Source organism: Micropterus salmoides, unplaced genomic scaffold (assembly GCF_014851395.1).
Source record: "Micropterus salmoides isolate LMB-PRFRI ecotype aquatic unplaced genomic scaffold, ASM1485139v1 Ms_hic_scaffold_8, whole genome shotgun sequence".
Classification (NCBI taxonomy): Eukaryota; Metazoa; Chordata; class Actinopteri; order Centrarchiformes; family Centrarchidae; genus Micropterus; species Micropterus salmoides.
Window position 1 is genome coordinate 12,556,884 of NW_024044570.1, and position 21,745 is coordinate 12,578,628.

Consider the following 21,745-nt stretch of genomic DNA (forward strand, 5'->3'; position numbering starts at 1 on the left):
GTGATATTCCCCCCTGCACGTCACATGCAACCTCTCAGCACTAAAGGTTTTGATACTGAGCCAGGGGCGTAATATGCCTTGGCCTCTTAGCGTAGTACAGGTAGCTTTAATGTGTGTATGTGTTTGTTTGTGTGACTGTGTGAAATGGCTCCTGCCTTTTAAGCACATCACTAATACATAGAGTCCATTTTTCCAGGATTACAGGTGGTGTTGGGGGGGGGGGGGTGCACTCTACGTGCTGCTCATGCCAATAGGCATCCATCAACAATCACTGCAGCTCTAGCCCCTTATAACAGTCTCCTGGGGAACAGAGCAATCATGGCCGAGAAAAGGTTGTAGCCTGGACATGGTGGGGGACTCTGTTCATTCTAGCCAGAGTGTGTGTGTGTTTGTGTGTGAGTTGGATTTGTGATTGGGGGAATGAAGTTCTTTATATGAAAGCATTTGTGGGTTCTCTGGATCCAACTTTTCCCAATGTATGGGTTTGCTCCTTTTCTTGTGCTATATCATTGAATATTTAATATTTTGGGGGGTTTGTGGACTGCTTAATAAAGCAAGCAATTTAAAGACGTCAGCCTGGGCTCTTTGAAAAGTCTGGAAAAATAGCGAAAAAGGGTCATCACAATTTATTTTCTGACACTTATCTGGGGACAGATCATGGTTGCAGCAGGCTAAGAAAGGTAGTCCATACGTCCCTCTCCCCTGGAAAGTTTTCCAGCTCTGATTGGAAGTTTCCGAGGTTCCCCAGCCAGGTGAAATATATAATCTCTTCAGCATGTTCTGGGTCTACCCTCGGCATCCTGATAAGATTCCTAAAATACCTCAACTGGCTTCTTTTGATGCGAAGAAGCAGTATCTTTACTCTAAGATTCCCCCAGATGTCTTAGCTCCTCACCCTAACACTAAGACTGAGCTCAGTCAGCCTACAGAGGAAACTCATTTTGGGTAGCTTGTATCTGCGACTCTACCCAATCAATTAATTGATTAACTGAGCCAATAATCTGCAAATTAAGCAATCATGACAATAAGCATTAGCTGCAGCACCACTATCTAGTGTATAGGTGATACAGTACGAGTGTACGAAGAGCATTATCAGTTTCCCAGAGTCCAAGGTGATGTCCTCAAATTGCTGGTTTTGTATGATCAACAGTTCAAAACCACAAAATTTGCAATGATATAAAACAGAGAAGCATAATAAATTCTCACATTTGCTGTAACCAGCAAATGTTTTACCAGTTTGTTTGATTAATTTGATAACTTAATTCCATTTGCAATCTTTACAGCACAAAACACCCTCTATCCCTTGATTCAGATGAGGAAAAAAAGTCCTCCAAAAAAAAACCTTTCTTGTCTCTTCTCTTTCAGAGGCAAATACATAATAACACATTCTTTCTCTCCTCTCACCGCTCTACCTGAAAGGCAGGGACACAGCATGGGAGTGGGGTGGGGGGGTGCTGGCAGTCTGAGTGGCAGCGCCACTGATCGTCTCTACGATTTCAAACTTAATTAACCTGGGCGTCGCACCACACGTCCTCCGGCCCATCAGCGGTGAATGCGGTTCACTATCTCCTCTGGGATCTGTGGTGATGATGGGAGAAGAATGATGACGAAAGGGGCGAGGCAAGACGGATGGAAACTTGTACCACCAGCATCACATAACTTAACCTGCAAGGATACTTGCAGTTTGTCACAGTGTGAGTCTTATATTCATAGTTTTGGCCATCGTTTCTCTCAGATATGACAACATTGTACTCACCAAAGTAACTGCTGAGATCTGGGAAGATGGTGTCCATCTATGTGAAATTCTAGCAGTGAGAAGATCAGACAGGCCGTAAATAAAACCACTTTATTCAGAGGTAAAACTCAAGTGGCTACACATTAAGTGGAAGAACTATGAGAAATAACTGTGGTAGGTCAAAGTTGAACCAGAAAGTCAGCCTATACACTCTGATGGGTGTTTACAACAGACACTTCAGATAATCATTTTACCATTTACATTTCTTTCTCTTCCAAATAATTTTGAATAATCTAGGGATTTATTTAGAGCAGCAATTTTATGATTAACAGCTTCTTTTAAACAGTCCAAAAGCTAATGATATTCCGCTTACCAGACAAACAAAGAGGGGTAAGACAACTATTGAATATTCACATTTAAGAGACTGGAAGCAATATTGTTTGGCCTTTTTGCTGACTGTGTGTACTAATCAATTATCAAAACAGTTGAAGACACATTTTCTGTCAATCGACTAGGTGATAAATAAACTCTTCCAGCTGTAGTGATATTGTTGCATTCTAATACTTCAAAAATTAACCTGGTGAGTGCTATTATTACTTACAGGAATAAGACACATGTTCTAATCAACTATAATTATCGTTTAAGAGTGTTTTTCTGCATCATTCTAGCTTCAGTGCACACTCAGCCTCTTAGAGACTTTTTGAATTATACTCAAACTAACTCTCAGCACTTAGTAGTGCAACAAACCCACCGACAAAACCTCACTTGCCCCCTGCTCACCCGCTCCCCAGAGGGCTGATTCAGACTGTCTGCCTTTCTGTCCGTCTGAACTCTGCGAACGCGGAATTGCAGACTCAACCATCTCCTCAATAGGAGGGGGAGGTTTGTATACCCACAAGGGCCTGCGCTGTATTCTCGCAACCAACAAGGAATTTTAAAATACTTCAGCTTTGCTGTTTTGCATGCAAAGAGGGAGAGAAGCAAGACAGAAGATTGATCTGTGACAGCGCTCTCTCCTTCTTACAGTCTTTTCTTTTTTAAGTTGTGTCCTTCTTCGGCTTTTTCTTGCAGCTTCTTGTAAAAATAATCTTCTTTCTTTCTCACGTTTTCTCCTCCCTCTTCTCCCCTCTTACGTCGTCCTGTCTGTCTGGCCATCTCATTTAAGTCAGTGACATTTGATGTGAAGTGGTGCGGGCCCGAGAGCTTACAGCCAGTGACTCATAAAAACACACATGCGCATGGAGGACTTGATGTGGAGGGAAAGGTCAGGCCTACTCTCCGAGGGCCTAATCACCCACTCTCATTGAGTGGCTTTCTCACCCCTTCACACTTGATTGAGTGAGTGTGTGTGTGTGTGTGTGTGGGGGGGGGGGGGGAGGAATGTGATCACGGGTGTGACTTAGTTGGTGTATGTAGGCGAGCAAGCGAGTGAGTGTGAGGGATACATTGCGCCTCAAGAGTGGTGATTGGTGTGTGAAAGTGTGTTTATCAGAAAATGTGCGTTCCTGACTTGTGAACGTACGATTAGCAGATGACCGCTTTGGGTCAGGTGACACACAAATGCTAATGTGCATGCAGGCACACACGCACAATCCTCTTGCCCGAACATGTGGTGTAATCAGCGGCCTTATCAGGGGAACTGTGGGGCTGTAACAGGCTCATTAACTTCTCCCTGAGCCTTTTTTAGAGAGGGAATTGGCCAAGACGAGTGGGCCACACTTTTCGCCATCACCTCTTAATACAGTCTATTCTCTACTCAGTTTTTGCAGCAAGTGATTGCACATGTGGGTGGATGTATATATGACTTTCCTCTTTACCCCAGACCTCCTCCTCCCTCATGTTTCTGTGCTTATTTCCTCATTAGTGAACCGTCAGTGCTGCCCATCTTAGCTTAGTCCAGAGCAGCCACTAGCAGAGCAGGGCAGCGGGGATTAAGTATTAAAGAGCCTCAGCTGTTCTGTGGGCTCCTGTAGCTCAGCGTTCGGCCACTGAGGTCTGATAATGGTGTTTGTTTAGCCATTAGTCAGGCCCTGCTTAGCAGCTCTCTCCCCTCTAGCTGCAGAATCCTGATAGATGATGGATGAAGATTGTAAGGGCCGGCGAATAGAGGGATGAGTGTTGTGGAGTGGTTTTCAATAGCATCAAGAACGTTTGGTTGAAGTGTGTGACACTAATGAGAAGTGGTGTAGGATATTCTGTGCAAATGTGTTTTTTTATTATTTGTGACAGAAGAGACAAGAAGTCAGAAGGTGCTCTTATGTTATGAGTTGAGGTTTTGTGTCGAGGCATACACATGTTTTATCAGAGACTACCCATTCTGTGATGAGTTCTCATCATCCGACTAATTAAAAAGTAGCCCAGTCTATTTCCTTCTGCACGACCAGCGGAAAGGACTGCTTCTCGCTGAAAGCTATTTAATTTTATGAGGTATTTTTTTGCAGCTAATTTAGCCATTACCTTTTAAGCTCCAAACGTGACCTTTTTCTACGTATGCTGAAGAGAGCTGGCTAATCTTTTGGCCATTACCTGATAGCTGTTAGTCATTACCAAAATCCGGAATCTTTCTGGGCCTCAGCCGACGCTTATATCCCCACCATTACAATGTTCAGTCACCATCCACACTCTGACTCATCTTGACAAGTGACAGGCACCTGCCAGCTTACACAAAGGACCTATTGAGACTCAGCCAGTAACTTGTGTGTGATTGCCCTCCCTCTGTTCCTGTCTTTCTGTCTCTCGATCATCATCCTGCCTTCTTTCCTGACATTACCTCTGTCGCTCACCCAGCTCTCAAAAGCCTGGACAGAACCGGAGAGATTTCATCTGTCACATATTGTGCTCTATTCATACATGTCCCTACCTGTGTGTTAGGACTAGTTTGACATTTTATGGGGAATATTTGCTTTCTCTCCAACAGTAAGTTGAGAATTAACATCATTCACATTCGCATCCCAAAGTGAAAAATACACCTAAGCTCAGAAATTAACATGTTGTATTTCGTTTGTTTAATGCTTACTTTAACCCAACTTGTGGCTCAGGGGGAGTTACTTGCTGGAACGTTTCTTTGGAGTGACTGTGCGCAGCTTCCAAATGTCTTGTCACAGTATGTGCATTTGCATGCACTTCAGTGAACAGGTTACATCCGGCTTTCTCCAGGAAGCTGATTTCTTCAGCGTCATGTAAACTAGAAACCTGGTCTCTGTAACAGGTAGAGAATGGAAGAAACCTGACTTCCATAGCTAGATATCTTCTGGCGCACACTGATTTCTTGTAACCAGCTTTCTAATTGGCTTATTTGAAGTAAACACATGCAGGATAAAGTCTTCAGACGGGGGAAAGTAACAGCAGAGCAGGTGGATGAAAGAACAGATTATTACACATCGATGTGTAATTGACTGCAATTATTTTAAATACAAAGTATCCCCAAGAAGTCTAAATAAGTCTAACACTCAACATTAACTACTTAACATTTATCACACTTGTGCTCTGTCCGTTTGTCCTGTGACTGCGTCGTCACTCTGCTGAGACACAGATGCACACAGCAAAACAATACAAAAAGTCAGTAGGCAGGATGCTCGAAAACTACAGTAGTAAAAGTAAGTACAGTAAGAAATGCTTCCAAAATAAGGTTGGTGGTGGGAAACAACATCTCATTGCTGACCTACTGCATGTAGACAGTAACAAGATCTTTTCTTTGCCCCAGTGAGTTTACCAGATTCGATTCCATGCAGACCAAAAATATGGTAACCAATACTATAGTCAAAGATGCTGAATAGAAATATACGACAAAGAAAATGTAAACTTGATAAGCAAGTTGTCGGTTTTTCATTTTGTAAACAAACAAGCTACACAGTGTTAATTACTGAGCTTTGCAAGTGTTAGTAGCTATGACGTTTTCCACATTTGACAAAACCAGGCTTGCTGTTTCTCCTTGCTCCTGTGTTTATGTTAAGCTAGGCTAAAGATGTCCTGATTCCACACAGATGTGCGATGATATCAATCTTCTCATCTCACCCTTGGAAAGAAACCAAATAAGCACATTTCCCAAAGTGTTAAAACTATTTATTCAAGACCAAAGCTACTATAAACACATTGGTTACATCTCTTTGTCCACTGTTCATGTGAATACCTGTAAGAGGCCAGGGGAGCAATCAGTCACCATAAGATCAGTATTCCCCTTGAAACCAAACGAAAGCTGGGCACTGAGACTAAACCACATTACAAGATACCTTCATGGCTCATTGGCGTTTATGCTGGTGAAGTGAAATCATTATAACCAATAAGGTGTGTAATGAATTCCTTCCCAGCAGTCAGTCTGCCTGCCTGCCTGACTTCTTAATTGTGACTGCATGTGTGTTGGAACGTGAGTGTGTGCTGTTTGTAAGCGGAGGGTGCGTTTAGAGTAGGGGATCGCCTTAGGGTGGTGTGCGGATTAGAGAAGCTGCCCTCCGACCAGAGGAAGCAGGGAGTTAAGTCTCTCTGTATGTGAGCTGAAGTGCCCTTTAGCAAGACAATGAATTATTACCTGTTCTTAAAATAGAGCCTGAACTCTGACAGGAGCAAAAGAATAAAATAAATTCCCTGCAGCCACTGATCAATGTGTGTCAAAGAAGTTTCTGAATTTTTTTAGTCGATTAAGCAAACATTTGCAGTTTTATGTTGTTGGTAATTGAATAACTTTGGGTTTTAGACTGCTGGCCAGACAAAATTTGCATTTTTAGGACCTCATTTGGACTCTGAAACGGTTTGCTATATAATAGATAAAAAGATTTACAGATTAATTGATAATGACAATAATCTTTAGTTGCAGCCCTAGTTGTGGATGTGGGCATTTTTCATATGCAGTTACGGTGTTGGATCTGTGTGCGAGTCGAGTTGATTAGTCAGCTTGTGTATGCATGCCTGCCCCTACAACTGTTTGTGTGTATTAGCAACCGCCTGGATGTGGCAGCGATGTCGGAGGAGCCACTGGCTCCTGAAAGTAGCTCTTCTCCACCAGGCCAGGCCGTTTAATCAGGTTCCCCACATCCGCCAGCTGTGTCCACACAGCAAACAGCCACTCTGTCTCGCTGGAGAGCTGCAACATCCAGCTGGGGGTGGGGGAGGCCAGTTAGCATTGGGAGATTAGTGCAGGCTGCTGCTGCCCTGACAGACAGAGGTTGCATTTGTGTGTTTGTTTGAGAGACAAACAGAGATTGAGAGATTACAAGAGACATTGAGGTCGGCTGCAAAGAAATGGCAGAAAAAGTTTAATAGTGAATGTGTCTCTGTGTGTGCGCGTGTGTGTGTGTGTGTGTGTGTGCACGCGTGCGTGTGGTTTTACATCCTTGCTGCTCAAGTGTCCAGCTGGCAGAGGGGAGATAGCGGGAGTCTTGAAAATGGTGACGGAGCGGTAAACAGACACACAAACAGCCTATCAGTCCTAATGAGGAAAAGTGCTGTGCCTAAAAGGATGGGTGGGGGTGGGTTACGCTCGAACTCCCAGCTCATGGTCATACATCAAAACAGACAAAAATACACAAGAGGGCAAACACATGCAGACACACAAGAGAAACACAAGCACACATGAGTGAGAATCGAGACACACATGCACACAGTCTAATAGGAAAGCTGATTCACACACTCCTTGGGTCACGGGCCAACTTTAAAGGTGTTAGCATATTTAGGCCAGAGCAGCTGGATCCCACTGAAATGGACCAGGCCCATCAATCCCCTGCCTGTGCCTGATGCCCTGAATACAATGGCTGGGCTGGCTGCTTTGGTGAGCGTGGTTCTCCCAGTCAGTCAAATTGAAATAAATGAACTGCCAACCCTGACGGCAGGGTAATTGTTCATATGGAAATTGGATTCTCGTCGTCACACCAGCCTCCCATTGCAACTTGTGAAACAATTTCAGTGTAAGGATGGGACAAGAGCGTTTACATGTCAAATTTAAAATAAAAAAAGTGAGATGGCAGACATGCAGTGAAAGAAAGAGTTCTCCACACTCTCCCACTTCATGTTTCATCTTTTAACAATGCCGCTTGTTCTGCCTATCCTTCCCTGGATGGCGGCGGGAAAGTAAAGGACAAGGATCCGCCCCTCATTTCCGTCTCCTTTTATGGCTCCTAACCCACGTTGTCTTGTTGCCTTGTACACAATCTATCAGGCTTTTTCAGCACCGTACACAATGTGGGAGACATGGCAAGCTTTGCTTCAGAGCATTAACCCCTCGCTCACTTCTCCCTCCCCCCCTTCTCCGCCTTGCCGCAAAGCCTTTGGGGACATGCGAGTCATTTAATAGCAGTTTACTTTTATCAGTGTATAACACTTAAAGCGCTTTCAACATGAAGACAACCCCTCCCCCCACACACACACACGCACATCAGTGTCAGACCCTGGCATCTGTCAAAGCCAGCTCTGCTCTCCCAATAAGAAAGTGCTGAATATGAATGATCACAGTATGGGGTGATACCCTATTATGTTTTCGGGGTAGGGTGTCTGTTTTTTTTATGTATTATATCAGTTTCCTTCCCGTATCTGTTTTAATGAGTGAATCGAGCGCTCATGCTGGTTCAAAACTTGCTAGGTCAGCAGTTGCGGAAGTGTTTGTATGTCTGATATAATCATTACACACACATTCTGCCCCCCACTTTCATTTTCCCTTCTCTCCTTCCTGATCTGTTACTCCCCCACGCAAACACGCTCGCACTCTTTCTCCTGGTCGGAGTCATCCTGCAGAGGGGGATGTGGGTGTTGCGTGGCAAGAGGATTGGCCGAGAGGCGTGCGGACTGCCATGCTGGGTTTTAGTGCCCCTGTGTCAAAGAAACGTAGCGTGGCAGTTTGAAGAGAAGAGTGTCTCTGTGTGGTCAGAGTGGGATTACCTTGTCAGCACTTCAGGCTGCGCCAGTGCACGTATTGGTGCGAGCACATAGATCTCTAAGCCTGTGAATCTGTGTGTGTTTTGTGTGCACACCTGCTATTTTTCAATTATCTTTCATTTTCCTCTGCTGAGAGCTTCTTTTCCTGCCCAGACATGTCCTAACTTGTAGAGGGTGGGCGAAAGAGATGGGACTAATAGTCGTACCAAAAATGAGTGTGTGCATGATGTGTGGCTTGTGACTTGCAAGCCGACAGAGAGACACACCTTCGTGTGATATTTTCAAGTCTGTGCATGTAGTACCTTGGCAGTTTTTCTCAATGATTATTTCCCCTCTAGCCATAGATATAGCAATGTTTCTTGGTCAAGTCTTCACTTACCCATAATTCACAGCAAATTAGTCATACTGTCAAAAACTTTGTGCAACGAATGAATTTAGACGTTTATCTGAAGTTTGTTGAAACCGTCCATTGTCCCACTATCGTTGTCCCTGGTGTTTATTACTCAGTGCACCAACCTTTAGTATTCAATGCCTGACATTAGAATGTATTGTAAGATAAGAACAAAGAACTAGAAAACTGAATCACATTATCAAATAATAGATCAATTATTTTCTGCATACTAGCTCAAGAACCATTTATTTGCTACAGAGTTATCACATTATTGTTGTTTATGTTTTGCAGTCTTCTAGTGAGGTCTTAATGAGGAAGTAATGTAAACATTCAATATAACGATTCTGTGTCAAATTTCTCCAGAAGAGACATTTGTACATTTTACTGTAAGTACAATGTGAAAAGTGTGCTGTGGAATTAGTTTAGATGTCTAATTTGAATTGAATCAGCGGTGACAATCTGGCAGTTTTAATTCATCATTTGTGTCTTTCACAGGATCACATTTTTCAGATGTGCCAGCTTCATTAGCACGTGATGTGTTTCATTATTATTTATCCCAGGCCATTGGAGGCTTCATTAGCTGGAGGCTGATGCAGCACACAGCCTCTAAATTTAGCAGCTTTTTATTTATTCAGAATAGCGAAGTGTTGGATGGTATGCCCAGTTGCCATGTTCTCTCACAGCAGCTTTGAGACATGTAGAGAAAAGAGAGGTGGGCTGGTCTGGGGAGAAATGGGCCTCATTCCACCTGTGTCACCCCCACCAGACGTCTGCCTCTCTTCAGCTCTTTGAAGCCTCTTTAATTCCAGCGTTCAGGATTAAGCCCATGAAAAAAGGATGAAAAGTGATAGAGCGACAGAAGGAGACATCCTAAGAGAGAACAGGCTCCTTTGAAATATGTTAAGAATTTCGTTTGCACTGACCCACAATACAGCATCTGAGGGAAACTTATTTTTTTCTGGTCGGGGGCTGGCCATAGGATTTGCATGAATAGTAAAAGGACTCTTTGAAGTCATGGATGTAAGTGGAACTGGAGTTTTTTGAAAACTAAATGAGCACCCCGAGACATTGTCCTTGCATTGTGCATTACAAACTGAGAAAGTTGCTTTGTCACAGCATGTTTGATTGGAAGGCAATGGAATCAAGTCATTTTCTGTTACAGAATCTATCGACATAATCCACCTTTTGTGGAGTCTCTGTGTGTGGCCTGTATCATGGCCAAGTGAATTGATAGAAATATGGATATTACCGCTTTTAGTGGACAGTACATTCAGAGAGGCAATCATGCTTTACTGTCCATATTTACAGTCACACCCACTGTTTAGACAGTATGGTCTTCCTTGTTGTGTACAAAAACAGAAAAACACTCAGTAGTGTTAAAGCAAACAGCTGTTGTTTAATTTCAGGCATATTTTAGATGCACAGACCTACTGTAGGTTTAATTTGTTTGTACAGGACCTTCTGATGCAGTTATAAAACACTTAATTTTCCTGCCAGCTGTTTCCACAAACAGAAGAAAAATGCACATTAAAGGTCATGTAGCAAGTGTGACTTCCTGAACCTGTCTCGTCAAAACTGTTTAACCATCAACAGCCTGTCAAATAGAAGCTTATTGTGATAAAACACTATCCGGCTATTGGAGTATACTGAGGTCCAGAGACTTAGAAATGTAGGAGTAATGATAGCAGTAAATGTAGTAAGTAATGATAATACAGTTCTTAATATATGGTAGCACAAAAAATCAGTACTTAACAAAATTAGTGAAAATGAAAAAGGTGGACAATTTAAAAGAAGAGAAGGCAAGTGAAGTTCAAATTTACAATGCAAACTTTATTACACCTAACTCACAGGGGTGTTCATTTTATTCTGTGATCATTTTAAGGCAATTTGTCTGTGTCTCTCTGTGAACATGCACTTTGCCACCATTCTTTGTCCAGTTTTTGTTTATGTAGTCAACTTTTTGAGGCAGCTAGAACAATTTGCAATTCAAGCTGTTTTTGCTATGCTTCTTTGAAAAATCAAACATAAAAGTAAGTTTTTGTGGCACTTCTTAAAGCTGACACATGCTTGTAATTGTCATTCAGCTTTGCCTGTGGATCTTGTCTTTGGAATTGAAGATTTGTCACTTTAGAGGTGAAATTGTTGTTCATATGATGTTGTTTTCTACTTTTTTCCACCTCTTCATTTTTTGTCTACTCTTCTTAGTTAAATCTTGACAAAATGCTGACTACCCCTCTGTCTTAATTAAAGCTGTAAAATCTAATCGCACACATTACTGTCTTGAATAAGCACAGACAGAGATTTTATTGCACCATTTCAATTTTAATTGAAATATTTAAAGCTGTGAATTGAAAAGGGCACGATACACTTACACATTGCAATTGGTTTTGAGGGTGGGGTGGCCAGACTGAGGCAGTAAATGCGAAGAAAAATAAAGTCAAGTAGTGGGCACTTAAATGCAAATGGAAGTTGCCAGTGAAATTAACAGGTTCCCCCTGGGCAAATGTCTAATCAGTGGTCTCCCCACTTAGTCCAGTGAGGGAAGGCAAGTTAACATAATAAAACACCACTTCGGCAAGTGAATTCCTTGAAGTTTCATCAGGGGTTTTCATTTTGACAAATGTGCCTGTGGACTTGACAAAGAAGAATGAGAGGGAGTATACTACTGAGCAGTGTTGGGCAAGTTACTTCCAAAATGTAATACATTATAGATTATTAGTTACTGTCATTTGAAAGTAATTAGTTATATTACAATATTACTATCTCTGATTTGTAATGCTTTACACTACTTTTGCGTTACTTTTGAGTTACTTTAACTGCTATTTAATGGGTGCATTATTCTGATAGTAAGATGTGCCTGCACAGGTGGGTTCTAGTGATGTGGCTGGGTCTTTGTCATTAAAATTAACCTTCTGATTAATAGGAGGTGTGTATGTGGGGGGTGAAATTGAATGAATTGTCTCCCCATTAAGAAAGACGCTGTGCACATTTACGCATGAGGTACAGCAGCATTACGTCATTGATTATTTGAATTTCCTGACAATCCGACAGGATCGGTCAAGATGAACTGACAGCAGCCTCTCTGATCAGGAAAGTAAATCTTTAAAGCAGAAAATCATAACCTATAGAAATCTATTTACGCATGATCCATCAGGGGACCTACCATCTTGTTAAGAGGAGTCGAGCTCCCCCGTAGTTTGGACACTGCCTACAATCTCGACCATCGGATTCCCACAACTGGAAATAATGGTACTCTTACTCATGGATTGGTTTTTCTGGTGCCGAAATGGTTTGCGGTGTTGGTGAATTATTAAAAAAAACAAAACACCAATTAATTTAGAGTTAAAATGCATTGTAACACGCGTTACTGAGATTGTAATGGGTAAAATATTACCAAATTTTATTTAATAATGCGTTATATTACTGCATTACAGCAAAAAGCTAAACATTACTGTAATTATGTTACTTTTGTAACGCATTACTCCCAACACTGCTATTGAGAGTGTGGAGCTCGAAACCATATGCAAACATAAACGCACATTTGCTGTGTAGGCAATAACCGCTTCAAAGCCACCTGCAGTTCCATATTTACCACAGCCTGGCAAACAGGAGCGAGCAAGGACTCCACAGGCACCTGCTGTTAGCTGGTACATGATGCTGTCTGTATTTTACAGGGATATTGTGTGATCATGTTTCAAAACAGTGTACTTCCTGAGCACATTGTGCTTGGAGGTGAAAAAACAGAAAAGTGCAAATGAAGTTGGACAGGATCCAACTTTTTAAATAGGATTTCATTGTGTTATGGTTTGAGATCTAGCTCTCGGCCTTAATCTTTCTTTACCCCCACACAGAGCAGTTTTATTTTTTCACCAGCGATCATTTCTGATATTAAGTCAATTAAATCCAAAATAACACTCCCTTTATAGAACTGGGGAAAAAACATTTTCTCACTTTTTGGTTTGTAGACACGTAGACAGTTTGGGTTTTATTTGGATTTAGATTATATATGTCGGCCTCTAAGGTTTTTGTGTCTTGTGGTGCTAAAATATAAAAAAATGACATTTAAAGAATTCAACAGCAGTGCAATCATAAACAATGCCAGTAACTCTAGGTAAGCCGCACAGCAGTTTTTATAGGAATTACTTTTTACCAAAGAAATATCCCCATAGAAAACAGTTCACAGTGAGGTCTGTGGATTATTTCGAGTAATGGGGACAGTTTATTTGGAAAGAGATGTTGTTGTTACATTTCTAAATGTAATGGTTTCAATGCTTTTAACACTGCAAACAACATGTAATTCAGCTCAATTGGTTTGGGGTGGCTTTCAGAGACAGACATCTCAAATCCTGGCCAAATAAAGTCTAATTATCTGCATGGCTAGATATGATAAGCTTAAGGTAACTGAGAATACATGTTTTGTTGTAAATTCAGCACACCAACCCTTTTTTAAAAATAGTTCAACATTTTGGGAGATACACTTATTCACTTTCTTGCAAAGAGTTAGGTGAGAAGATCAATACCAATCTCACATATCTGTACGGTAGGCTGCATCTAGGAGATCATTAGCTTAGCTTAGCAGAAAGACTGGAAACCGTGAGAAAGAGGAAGTCTGCCTCTGTCCAAATGTAAAAGCATTTGCCTATAAATTTCTTTGATTAACATGTTATATCTTTGTTTAATCCACATAATAACTGAAATGAAAAGTTAAGTTAAGCTAACTGTCCCCTTACTCCGCATCAATAAGAATAGTATCGGTGTTCACATGTAACTCACTGCATGAATGCGATTTCATATTGTTGAACTATACAGTTAAATCTTTGCGGTTGATCCATCTGACTGCAGACTCTGTCCACATATCCATTGGATTGCATGTGTGAGTTTGTGTTTAGTGTGTATGTTAACCACCTACTCTACACAGCAGTCTTGTGTTGCTGATACATGTGAATTTAACTGCATTAATAATGAAACGCCCTCTCTCCCTTTCTGTTCTCTCAGAGATGGCGAGCTGGGTGTCCCTCCTCCTCTTTCTCTTCTGCAAGTCAATCTCACAAGCCCAGGAGGAGAACAACAACATCCCCATTTTGGAGTTCACCTCTGAGACCTCCATCAACAATGTGGTCCAGGACCCCCAGACCGGTCGCATCTACCTGGGGGCCATCAATACCATCTTCCAGCTGGGGCCGTCACTCCACCTGCAGGCTCGCGCCGAGACGGGTCCCAAAGAGGACGCCCGAACCTGTACACCTCCTGCTTCTGCATGCCAGGACACGAAGCCCATGAACAACCACAACAAGCTTCTGCTGGTCCATCCGTCCAACGGTTCTCTCATAGTCTGCGGCAGCCGCTACAGGGGCATCTGCTCCCTCCTCAATCTGACCAATGTGGAACAGCAGCTGTATTACAGTGACAGTAAAGGAGAGAGGACTTACGTGGCTAGCATAGAGGATAACGTGAACGTGGTGGCCGTAATGTCCACCTACTCAAAAGATGGGCACACCTTCAGTGTGTTTGTTGTTGGGAAGGGCTATGGAAGCCTGGACAGTACAAAACTCATCAGCACACGAATCCTTCAGGACTTCCGTGACTGGGTCGTGTTTGAGAGCATCATTGAGGCATCAACGGTACAGACAACACCATTTGTTCCAAAGTACCTACATGACTTCCGCCTTGCCTTCAAAGAGGATGGTTTTGTTTATTTCCTCTTCTCACGGACACTCGATGGTACAGATACTAAAAACCTGACCTTTGTGTCTCGTCTTTGTGAAGACGACTACCATTACTATTCCCACACGGAGCTCCAGTTAAACTGCGGCCCGAATAACCGATACAATAAGGTCCAAGCTGCATATGTGGCTTTTCCAGGAAAAGAGCTTGCACGGGTCATGACTGAATCAAGTGTGTATGACAAGGTCGACTCCTGGAGCAAAGTTCTGTTCATGGTGGCGAGTTCAGACAATGACGACAGCGACTCGGCTCTCTGCATGTACCCACTCAACTCCATTAATAAGCGGCTGGTGGAAATCATCAGTGCATGTTACAGTGACTCTGGGAAAATTTCCCGGATTCCTGCTGTGGACATCCCCTACTCTTCTAAAACCGATGAATTCTGCACATCGAAAATTGCAGTAAGTGCTTCTGATATATCAGCTGATAGAAGTTTTAAACAATCATTTGTGTGTGGCATATGTATTGAAGAATTCCCCTTTCAAGTAATCAATTATGCATAGATGCGTCACGGTTTACTTTAATGTCTTAGTGTTTATTTTGTTCTGCCTTATCCTTTTATAGTCTTCTGTCTAAAGCTCTCCTTCTGTCTCATTTTCCCCCTTTCCATTTCTCTTTTTCCCAATTCCCTCAACTCATACAGATTAATAACATATAGCACTGATAGGCAAAAAAAAGCAGCTCAGGGCCAAAACAGGCCCTCCAACAAAAAAACCCCCAAAGAAAACAACAATGTAAATACAAAGCTCATGTAAATTCCAGTATGACTTTGTAACATCCACTGGTCCCACATTAAGAAAGATATGCTAGTCTTCCAGGCTGTTTGAACAGTGCATGGTGCAGAAATAAATATAATCGTAATTTAACATGTGCCATTTAAATAAAGCAAGTAGCCCTTGAATTCAAACACAGTTTTAATTTCATGGCTTTAGCCTATTTGAACAGAACAGATTGTTGTAAACACAAATAGGTCTCACTCTTACAGAAATGGCTACAATATCAACAGTACATTTATTCAACCATAAATGAAGCAGGCCATTGTTCATCATGTGTGGATATATGTCTGTCATACTGTAACACAAAATTGCTAAATTATTAACATACGCTGCTGTATCTCTGTTATCCCAAACTTGCAAATGAAAGATATTACCGTTTTAATACATACATTTTATTGTATATAATGTAAAAGAAATTACCAAAACAAAACATATTGAATGTTTAGACCTGTGTTTTCACTACACATGTAAAATACTGGCCCACAAAGAACAATGGTGAAAAAATTTACCCAAAGTTAAACCTTACCCAAACCTACTCTTGCCATTTAGAGGACATACAACACTGCTAAGAAGTTTGATTCTCAAATATTCCGTCTCATATCCTTTGGATTAAAGGGAGCACAGAATGTGTCATCATCGTTTTGTTCTTCCTTTTCTTTTACAGAAGGATACTTTGGCAAACTTCAAATGTGGTGCAGACTTTCTGCCTTCCCCTCTGGCCAGCAAGCCGAAATTTGCCTTAAAGGCAGATGCAGTGTACACCACCTCTGGCCTTCTGACTGCTGTGGCTGTTGCTGTGGAGAATGATCACACCATCGCTTTCTTGGGGAACAGCAAGGGGGAAGTCTTCAAGGTGGAGTTGTCTTTTGATCTGTTGGATTTCTCTCCTTGACTGTGTTTTTTTTCCCTTTCAGCTTTTAGTCTTACCTGAGGGGAAGCAGGAAGCAGGGGGAATTTAAGACCTCTTGTCTGAAAGTGTTACTTTTGTTTTCTGTCCAGGTGCACCTGAGCGCAGATGTATATATGTACAACAGAATTTCTGGCGACACCATAGGAGAAAAGGTCAACAAGAACCTTTTCTTTGACCTCAGTCAGAGCCACCTCTACATTACCACTGAAAAAAAGGTGTGTATGTCAGGGGCCACACTACACACTGTAGTCACAAGCCAGCACACTGCCTGTGTGGACAGCTGTCTAAAATTGAAATTGAAGCATGTGTGTTCCGTCAGATTTCCGTGAGTAGACGTCTCATGTGTAGACATAGTATTGCAGTTGCTTCTTCACTAGCTTCTTTCTGTTATTGAGAATTTAATCACAGGAAGAGAGTATCAGTCACATACTATCTGACTATTTTTATCAGAATTAAATTCATAATATGACAAATATATTGTGGACCTTAAATCTGCTATGTATGGTACAGGGTATAATCACTAGAGGAAGAAATACTCAGATATTTTACTTTCAGTAAAAGTAGAAATACCAAAATGTAGAAGTATACATAAGTATGTATAGTTTGACTTAAAAGTACACAAGTATTATTAGCAAATGTATCAAAAGTAAATGTACTTAGACAGAAATATCCCTTTCTAAATGTTTAATAATATATTTTACATTATTGAACCATTAATGCAGATACAATGTTGTAGGTGCTTGACGTGGTTGAAGTTCATTTTATAAGATGATTGTACCATATGTACTCTGATGATAAGCAGGGCAACACACCTGCAACAAACCAAGGAGCATTTTCTAGCCGTACTTTAAATGCTTCATATTTTGTGCAGTCTCCCCTAAGGTGCACCGTTTGATCATATTTTATGTTGTAATGCTCCAGATCACCAAGGTGCCAGTGCAGACGTGCCTCCAAAAGAAAGACTGCCAATCGTGTGTGGATTTGAAGGACCCTTACTGTGGTTGGTGTGTCCTGGAGGGCAGGTAAGGATCACACACACACACACACACACACACACACACACACACACACACACACACACACACACACACACACACACACACACACACATACACACATACATACATACATACATACATACATACATACATACACTCTTGCATACACTTTTAAAGGCATGTATCTAGCGACAGACTAACGCAAACACCCACACATGCAATTCCATCTGTAAAACACAGCAGGTTATTTGTTCAGTGTTTTATTGCAGACACTTTTAGTACCCCTCAGTGTTTATATTCCATCTCCTGTTGTCCTTGCAGCCGTAAGGAATTAAAGCTGTTTGTCAGCCTCATGCAGCGAAGGCAGTCTGTGCAATTTACTCTCATCAGCCTATATTTATCAGGGTCTGGAGGGTAGAAGGGGCGGTATGTATCATGTATTTTACAGGGATGTGATCGGGAACAAGAAAAAAGGAGAAAAACAGCTGTGTCCCTCTGGAAGTCGTTGATACTCTTATTCAGAAACACTGCACGCACTTTAGAGCTGCAATGATTAGTCGATTGACAGGAAATTAATCAGCAACTATTTTGATGGTAGATTAATCTTTGCTTCTTTTTTCAAGAAGAACATTTATAGTTCCAGCTTCTCAAATCATTCGATATTTCTGTTGTTCTTTTTTGTCTTATTTTGCTGAAAATATTTGGGTTTTGTTAGTTGGATAAAACTACTAGACATTTGATGACAACACCTCAAGCTCCTGGACACAAATGGACAGTTTTCTTTGTTTTATGATGTTTAAATGACAAGATCATTAATTAATGAATCGAGAAAATAATTGTCAGATTAATAGATAATACTTATTTTCCACTGAAATCTAATGCTATATTATATTCTCTGCTTCTGTTTGTTTGCACAAACACGTCCATATTACATTGCATTCCCTTTCTTGTAGGGATTTAATTTTGAATTCTGTTTTACCCAATTGATGATGAAAAAAGCACTGAATTTGTGATGCGTAAGAAGCAGCAAAAATGTGTAATTTTTGCATTAAATATGCCTGAAACGATTAATCAATTATCAAAATAGTTGTCCATTCATTTTCTTTCAATCAACTAATCATTGCAGCTTTAATCAATTTATCATTTAATCTATGAAATGTCAGAAACTAGTGAAAAATCCCTTTCACAGTTTCCTAAGGCCAACAGTGGCATTTTTAAATTGCTTGTTTTCCCTGACCAACAGTCCACTACTATATAAGACAAAGTAAAGAGGCCAAATACTTGCAGTTGAGATGTTGGAAGGAAATATTCATCATTTTTTACATGCTAAGATTACTTAAACGATTAGTCAGTAATAAATAGATTATCTTTCAGGTCTAAACTGTTGCTTGCTCATTTACCAATGAGGGCATTTAATGCTTTTTATATCTATATAAAACTTAATCTTGAAAATCTGCACAGACCCTGCTTGACGTCACTTGGGCATGCGATTGTTATTTACAAAAGCACATTGAAAATCTGTCAGAGTCCATAGCCTGTTTTTTTGAGGTCTTGTGAAAGCATTTAGGGGTGTAGAGCAGAGGCTTATGGGAGTTGTTCATACTTCTTCTGAAGGTGTACCAGGAGGTCTGAGTGCCGACGGGCAGAGGAGAAGAATGGCTGGCTTTGGAGCCCCCAGCAGCAGTGTGTCAAGATCATCTCCTTCTATCCCCCGAACCTTTCCTGTAAAAAGACTCAAAAGGTAGAGCGCTGCTTCTCTTCTCTCTCATTCTTACTCACTCTCTCCCTTTGTTCTCTGTTCCTCTTTCTTTCTGTCTCTCTCGCTCTGCAGAACACAACCCCACTTACGTGAAAGTCACACAAACATGCACAGCCTGGGTTATAAACAGTTGTTGTGAATCAGAGACCACTGGTTCTAGGTTGCAGTGCTCTGTATCGATCCATCCAGAAAACTTCCAACTAGCTTATTATAACCGACCTGGTTGATTGTGCTCACAGCCTGAAGATGGAGAGCCTCTCTAGTGCGCTTTCTTACTCAAGTTTTTGTTTTTTTCCCATTTCTCCGCTACCTGACTACTTTGCCGTCCCTCCCTTTCTGACTCACTTTTGTATTTCTATCAACAGCCACTCCTCAATCAATCTCTAGCCTTAAAAAAGGAAACTGTTTCTGTATTGTAACTTCACAACACATAGATTTAGGTGTTTGAATTATACACAGAGCAGAGTTGAAAACTGACACCCTTTTCCAGGAAAAACGCCTTAAATAACAAACCCAAAATGAATCAGGAATAACTCCTCAACCATTTGGCCTAGATGCATAATTCTGGTCTCCTTTGAAAGGTCAGAAGCTAACGAATATAAATCCATTGTACATTAACATATTTATTTTACCATTACAGGCTACATGGAGATGCAATACAGAAAAAAAGTAAAAAAAACTATATTTTAATGCAATAAACCATCAAAACCATCATAAGGACGCTTATAATGCAACTGAATATCATTTAATTCACCTAGAATGCAATTCTAACTGTAATTTTCATGAAAATAAACTAAAATACAACAGTTATCATACAATATTTTCAAAATATACCAGGCGAATGTCCATATTTTGGCAATATTTACTGTTTAAATGTTGACTTTTATTGGGAGATATCTTTAAAACCCCATTTCTGTCCATACAACCAAGTTCCAAATAACATAACATTGAAATATTGATAAAAACAGTGAGTATTCATCAACATTCCTGTCACCAAAAGCACACCCATGCTTTACAGGCCTGTAGACTGAGAACGGAACATCCCACAGTGATGTGGGGGCATCAATTGAGCCGTCTTGAGCAAACCTTTCATGTCTATGTATCTCCAACGGGTCGGCCAGAAAATGGACAAAAAGACTGTGTGTATTAAAGCGCCACTTCTCATGCTCTGCAGAAAAAGTAGGGAGACGGCAGACAGCTCACGTGTATTGAGCAATAATCAAGATGGCGCCAGCTGGAACTCGGAGTGACAAAATAGGCGGATTTTTGTACTTAAACGACGAAAATTATAAAAAAAAATTAAATGTTGCTCCCTGAGCCCCGTTGCCCCTGGGTACCGGGGGCATCTGTTTTCAACAGTTAATTTAACTGATATTATTCAGCCAGACATACATACAAATAGGCAGTAACCCTTTCTGTGAAAAACTCAGTTTCAGCCACTTCCAAATCTATGTGTTTGGTTTTTTTCTGTTCAGGTGAAGATCAACATCCAGTATCTTCCTACAGTTGGGCTTTCTGACCGTCTGCACTGCACCATCAACTCGTTCCAGAGTAAGGGCAGGTCTGACAATGGTCACGTTTCCTGCGATCTGCCCAATCCTACGCTTATACCACAAACATCTGGTGACCAAGGTATGGCTTTTTAAAATGAACCTCTTTTGTCTGGTGTCTCCATCATAACCAACGTTGTGTCACAAATGGGCAAAGTGGGCTCCAGATGCCAAGGGTTCACTGTAGTCTCAGTAGGTTTCCATTAAAGATCCAGTGTGTAATATTTCTGAGGATCTATTGACAGAATCTCAATATAATATCCATAACTATTTCCGTGGCGTAAAAAGACCTTACATAATAAACCATTATGTTTTTATTTCCTTAGAATGAGTCATTTCTGTCTACATAACTGCGGGTCCCCCTTTCATGGAGGTCGCAATGTTACGTCGTCATGTTTCTACAGTAGCTGAAAATGGACAAACATAATGGACAAACAAATACGTACGTACACATAAGAAGAAGAAGTAGAAGTAATAATATACAGCAGAGGTCAGCAAATAAGTTTTCCATTAGATGAGTTTTTTCAGCCTTTAGATGGTGGTTGAGAATATAAGAATAGAGAATATCAGTTGGTAAAGCGCAGGACTGGCAGCTCAAAGGTTGTGTGTTTAGTCCCACTCTGGGACAATTGTTTTTTTTCTCTCTTCAACAAATGGATTCTGCAGCAATTATTTTTCAGGCTCACATTACAGCATGTGCTGCAGTGTTTGTGATTGGGTGTTTGATCCACATCCATCAACTTACGGACGCCTTTTCATTTCCCCAGTATCTCCAGGCAGAGGACATTTAGGGGAATCACGTTTTCTGACGGCTCTTTCAGAGGTCTGTCAAGCAGGCTACAGACTCTTTTAATGTCTTCTAATGTCGTTAAAAGCTCAGTTCAACTCCAAATACAGCATTACAATAAACAAGCGTCCTGCGCTTTTATTTTGCAGAACAAAACACTAAAGAGGAAGTGTTTATGTGATTAACTGTTGCTGTCATGACTGAGATCTATTTCAGCACCACTATATTTATTTATTTATATTTTTTGCCGCTAT

General features: G+C 41.1%; 1 protein-coding gene across 3 annotated transcripts in view; it reads left to right on the forward strand.

Moving 5' to 3' along the window:
- The window catches only part of plxnb2b (plexin b2b), a 123,540-nt gene that overhangs the window by 64,479 nt on the left and 37,316 nt on the right, over window positions 1-21,745 (forward strand). For all 3 annotated transcript variants that reach the window (XM_038705378.1, XM_038705377.1, XM_038705379.1), the window contains 6 exons: window positions 13,983-15,112; window positions 16,152-16,340; window positions 16,487-16,612; window positions 17,319-17,419; window positions 19,010-19,136; window positions 20,630-20,786. In XM_038705378.1, coding sequence (XP_038561306.1) covers window positions 13,985-15,112; window positions 16,152-16,340; window positions 16,487-16,612; window positions 17,319-17,419; window positions 19,010-19,136; window positions 20,630-20,786 — 1,828 coding nt within the window. In that variant the 5' untranslated portion in view covers window positions 13,983-13,984. The remainder of the gene's footprint in view (window positions 1-13,982; window positions 15,113-16,151; window positions 16,341-16,486; window positions 16,613-17,318; window positions 17,420-19,009; window positions 19,137-20,629; window positions 20,787-21,745) is intronic.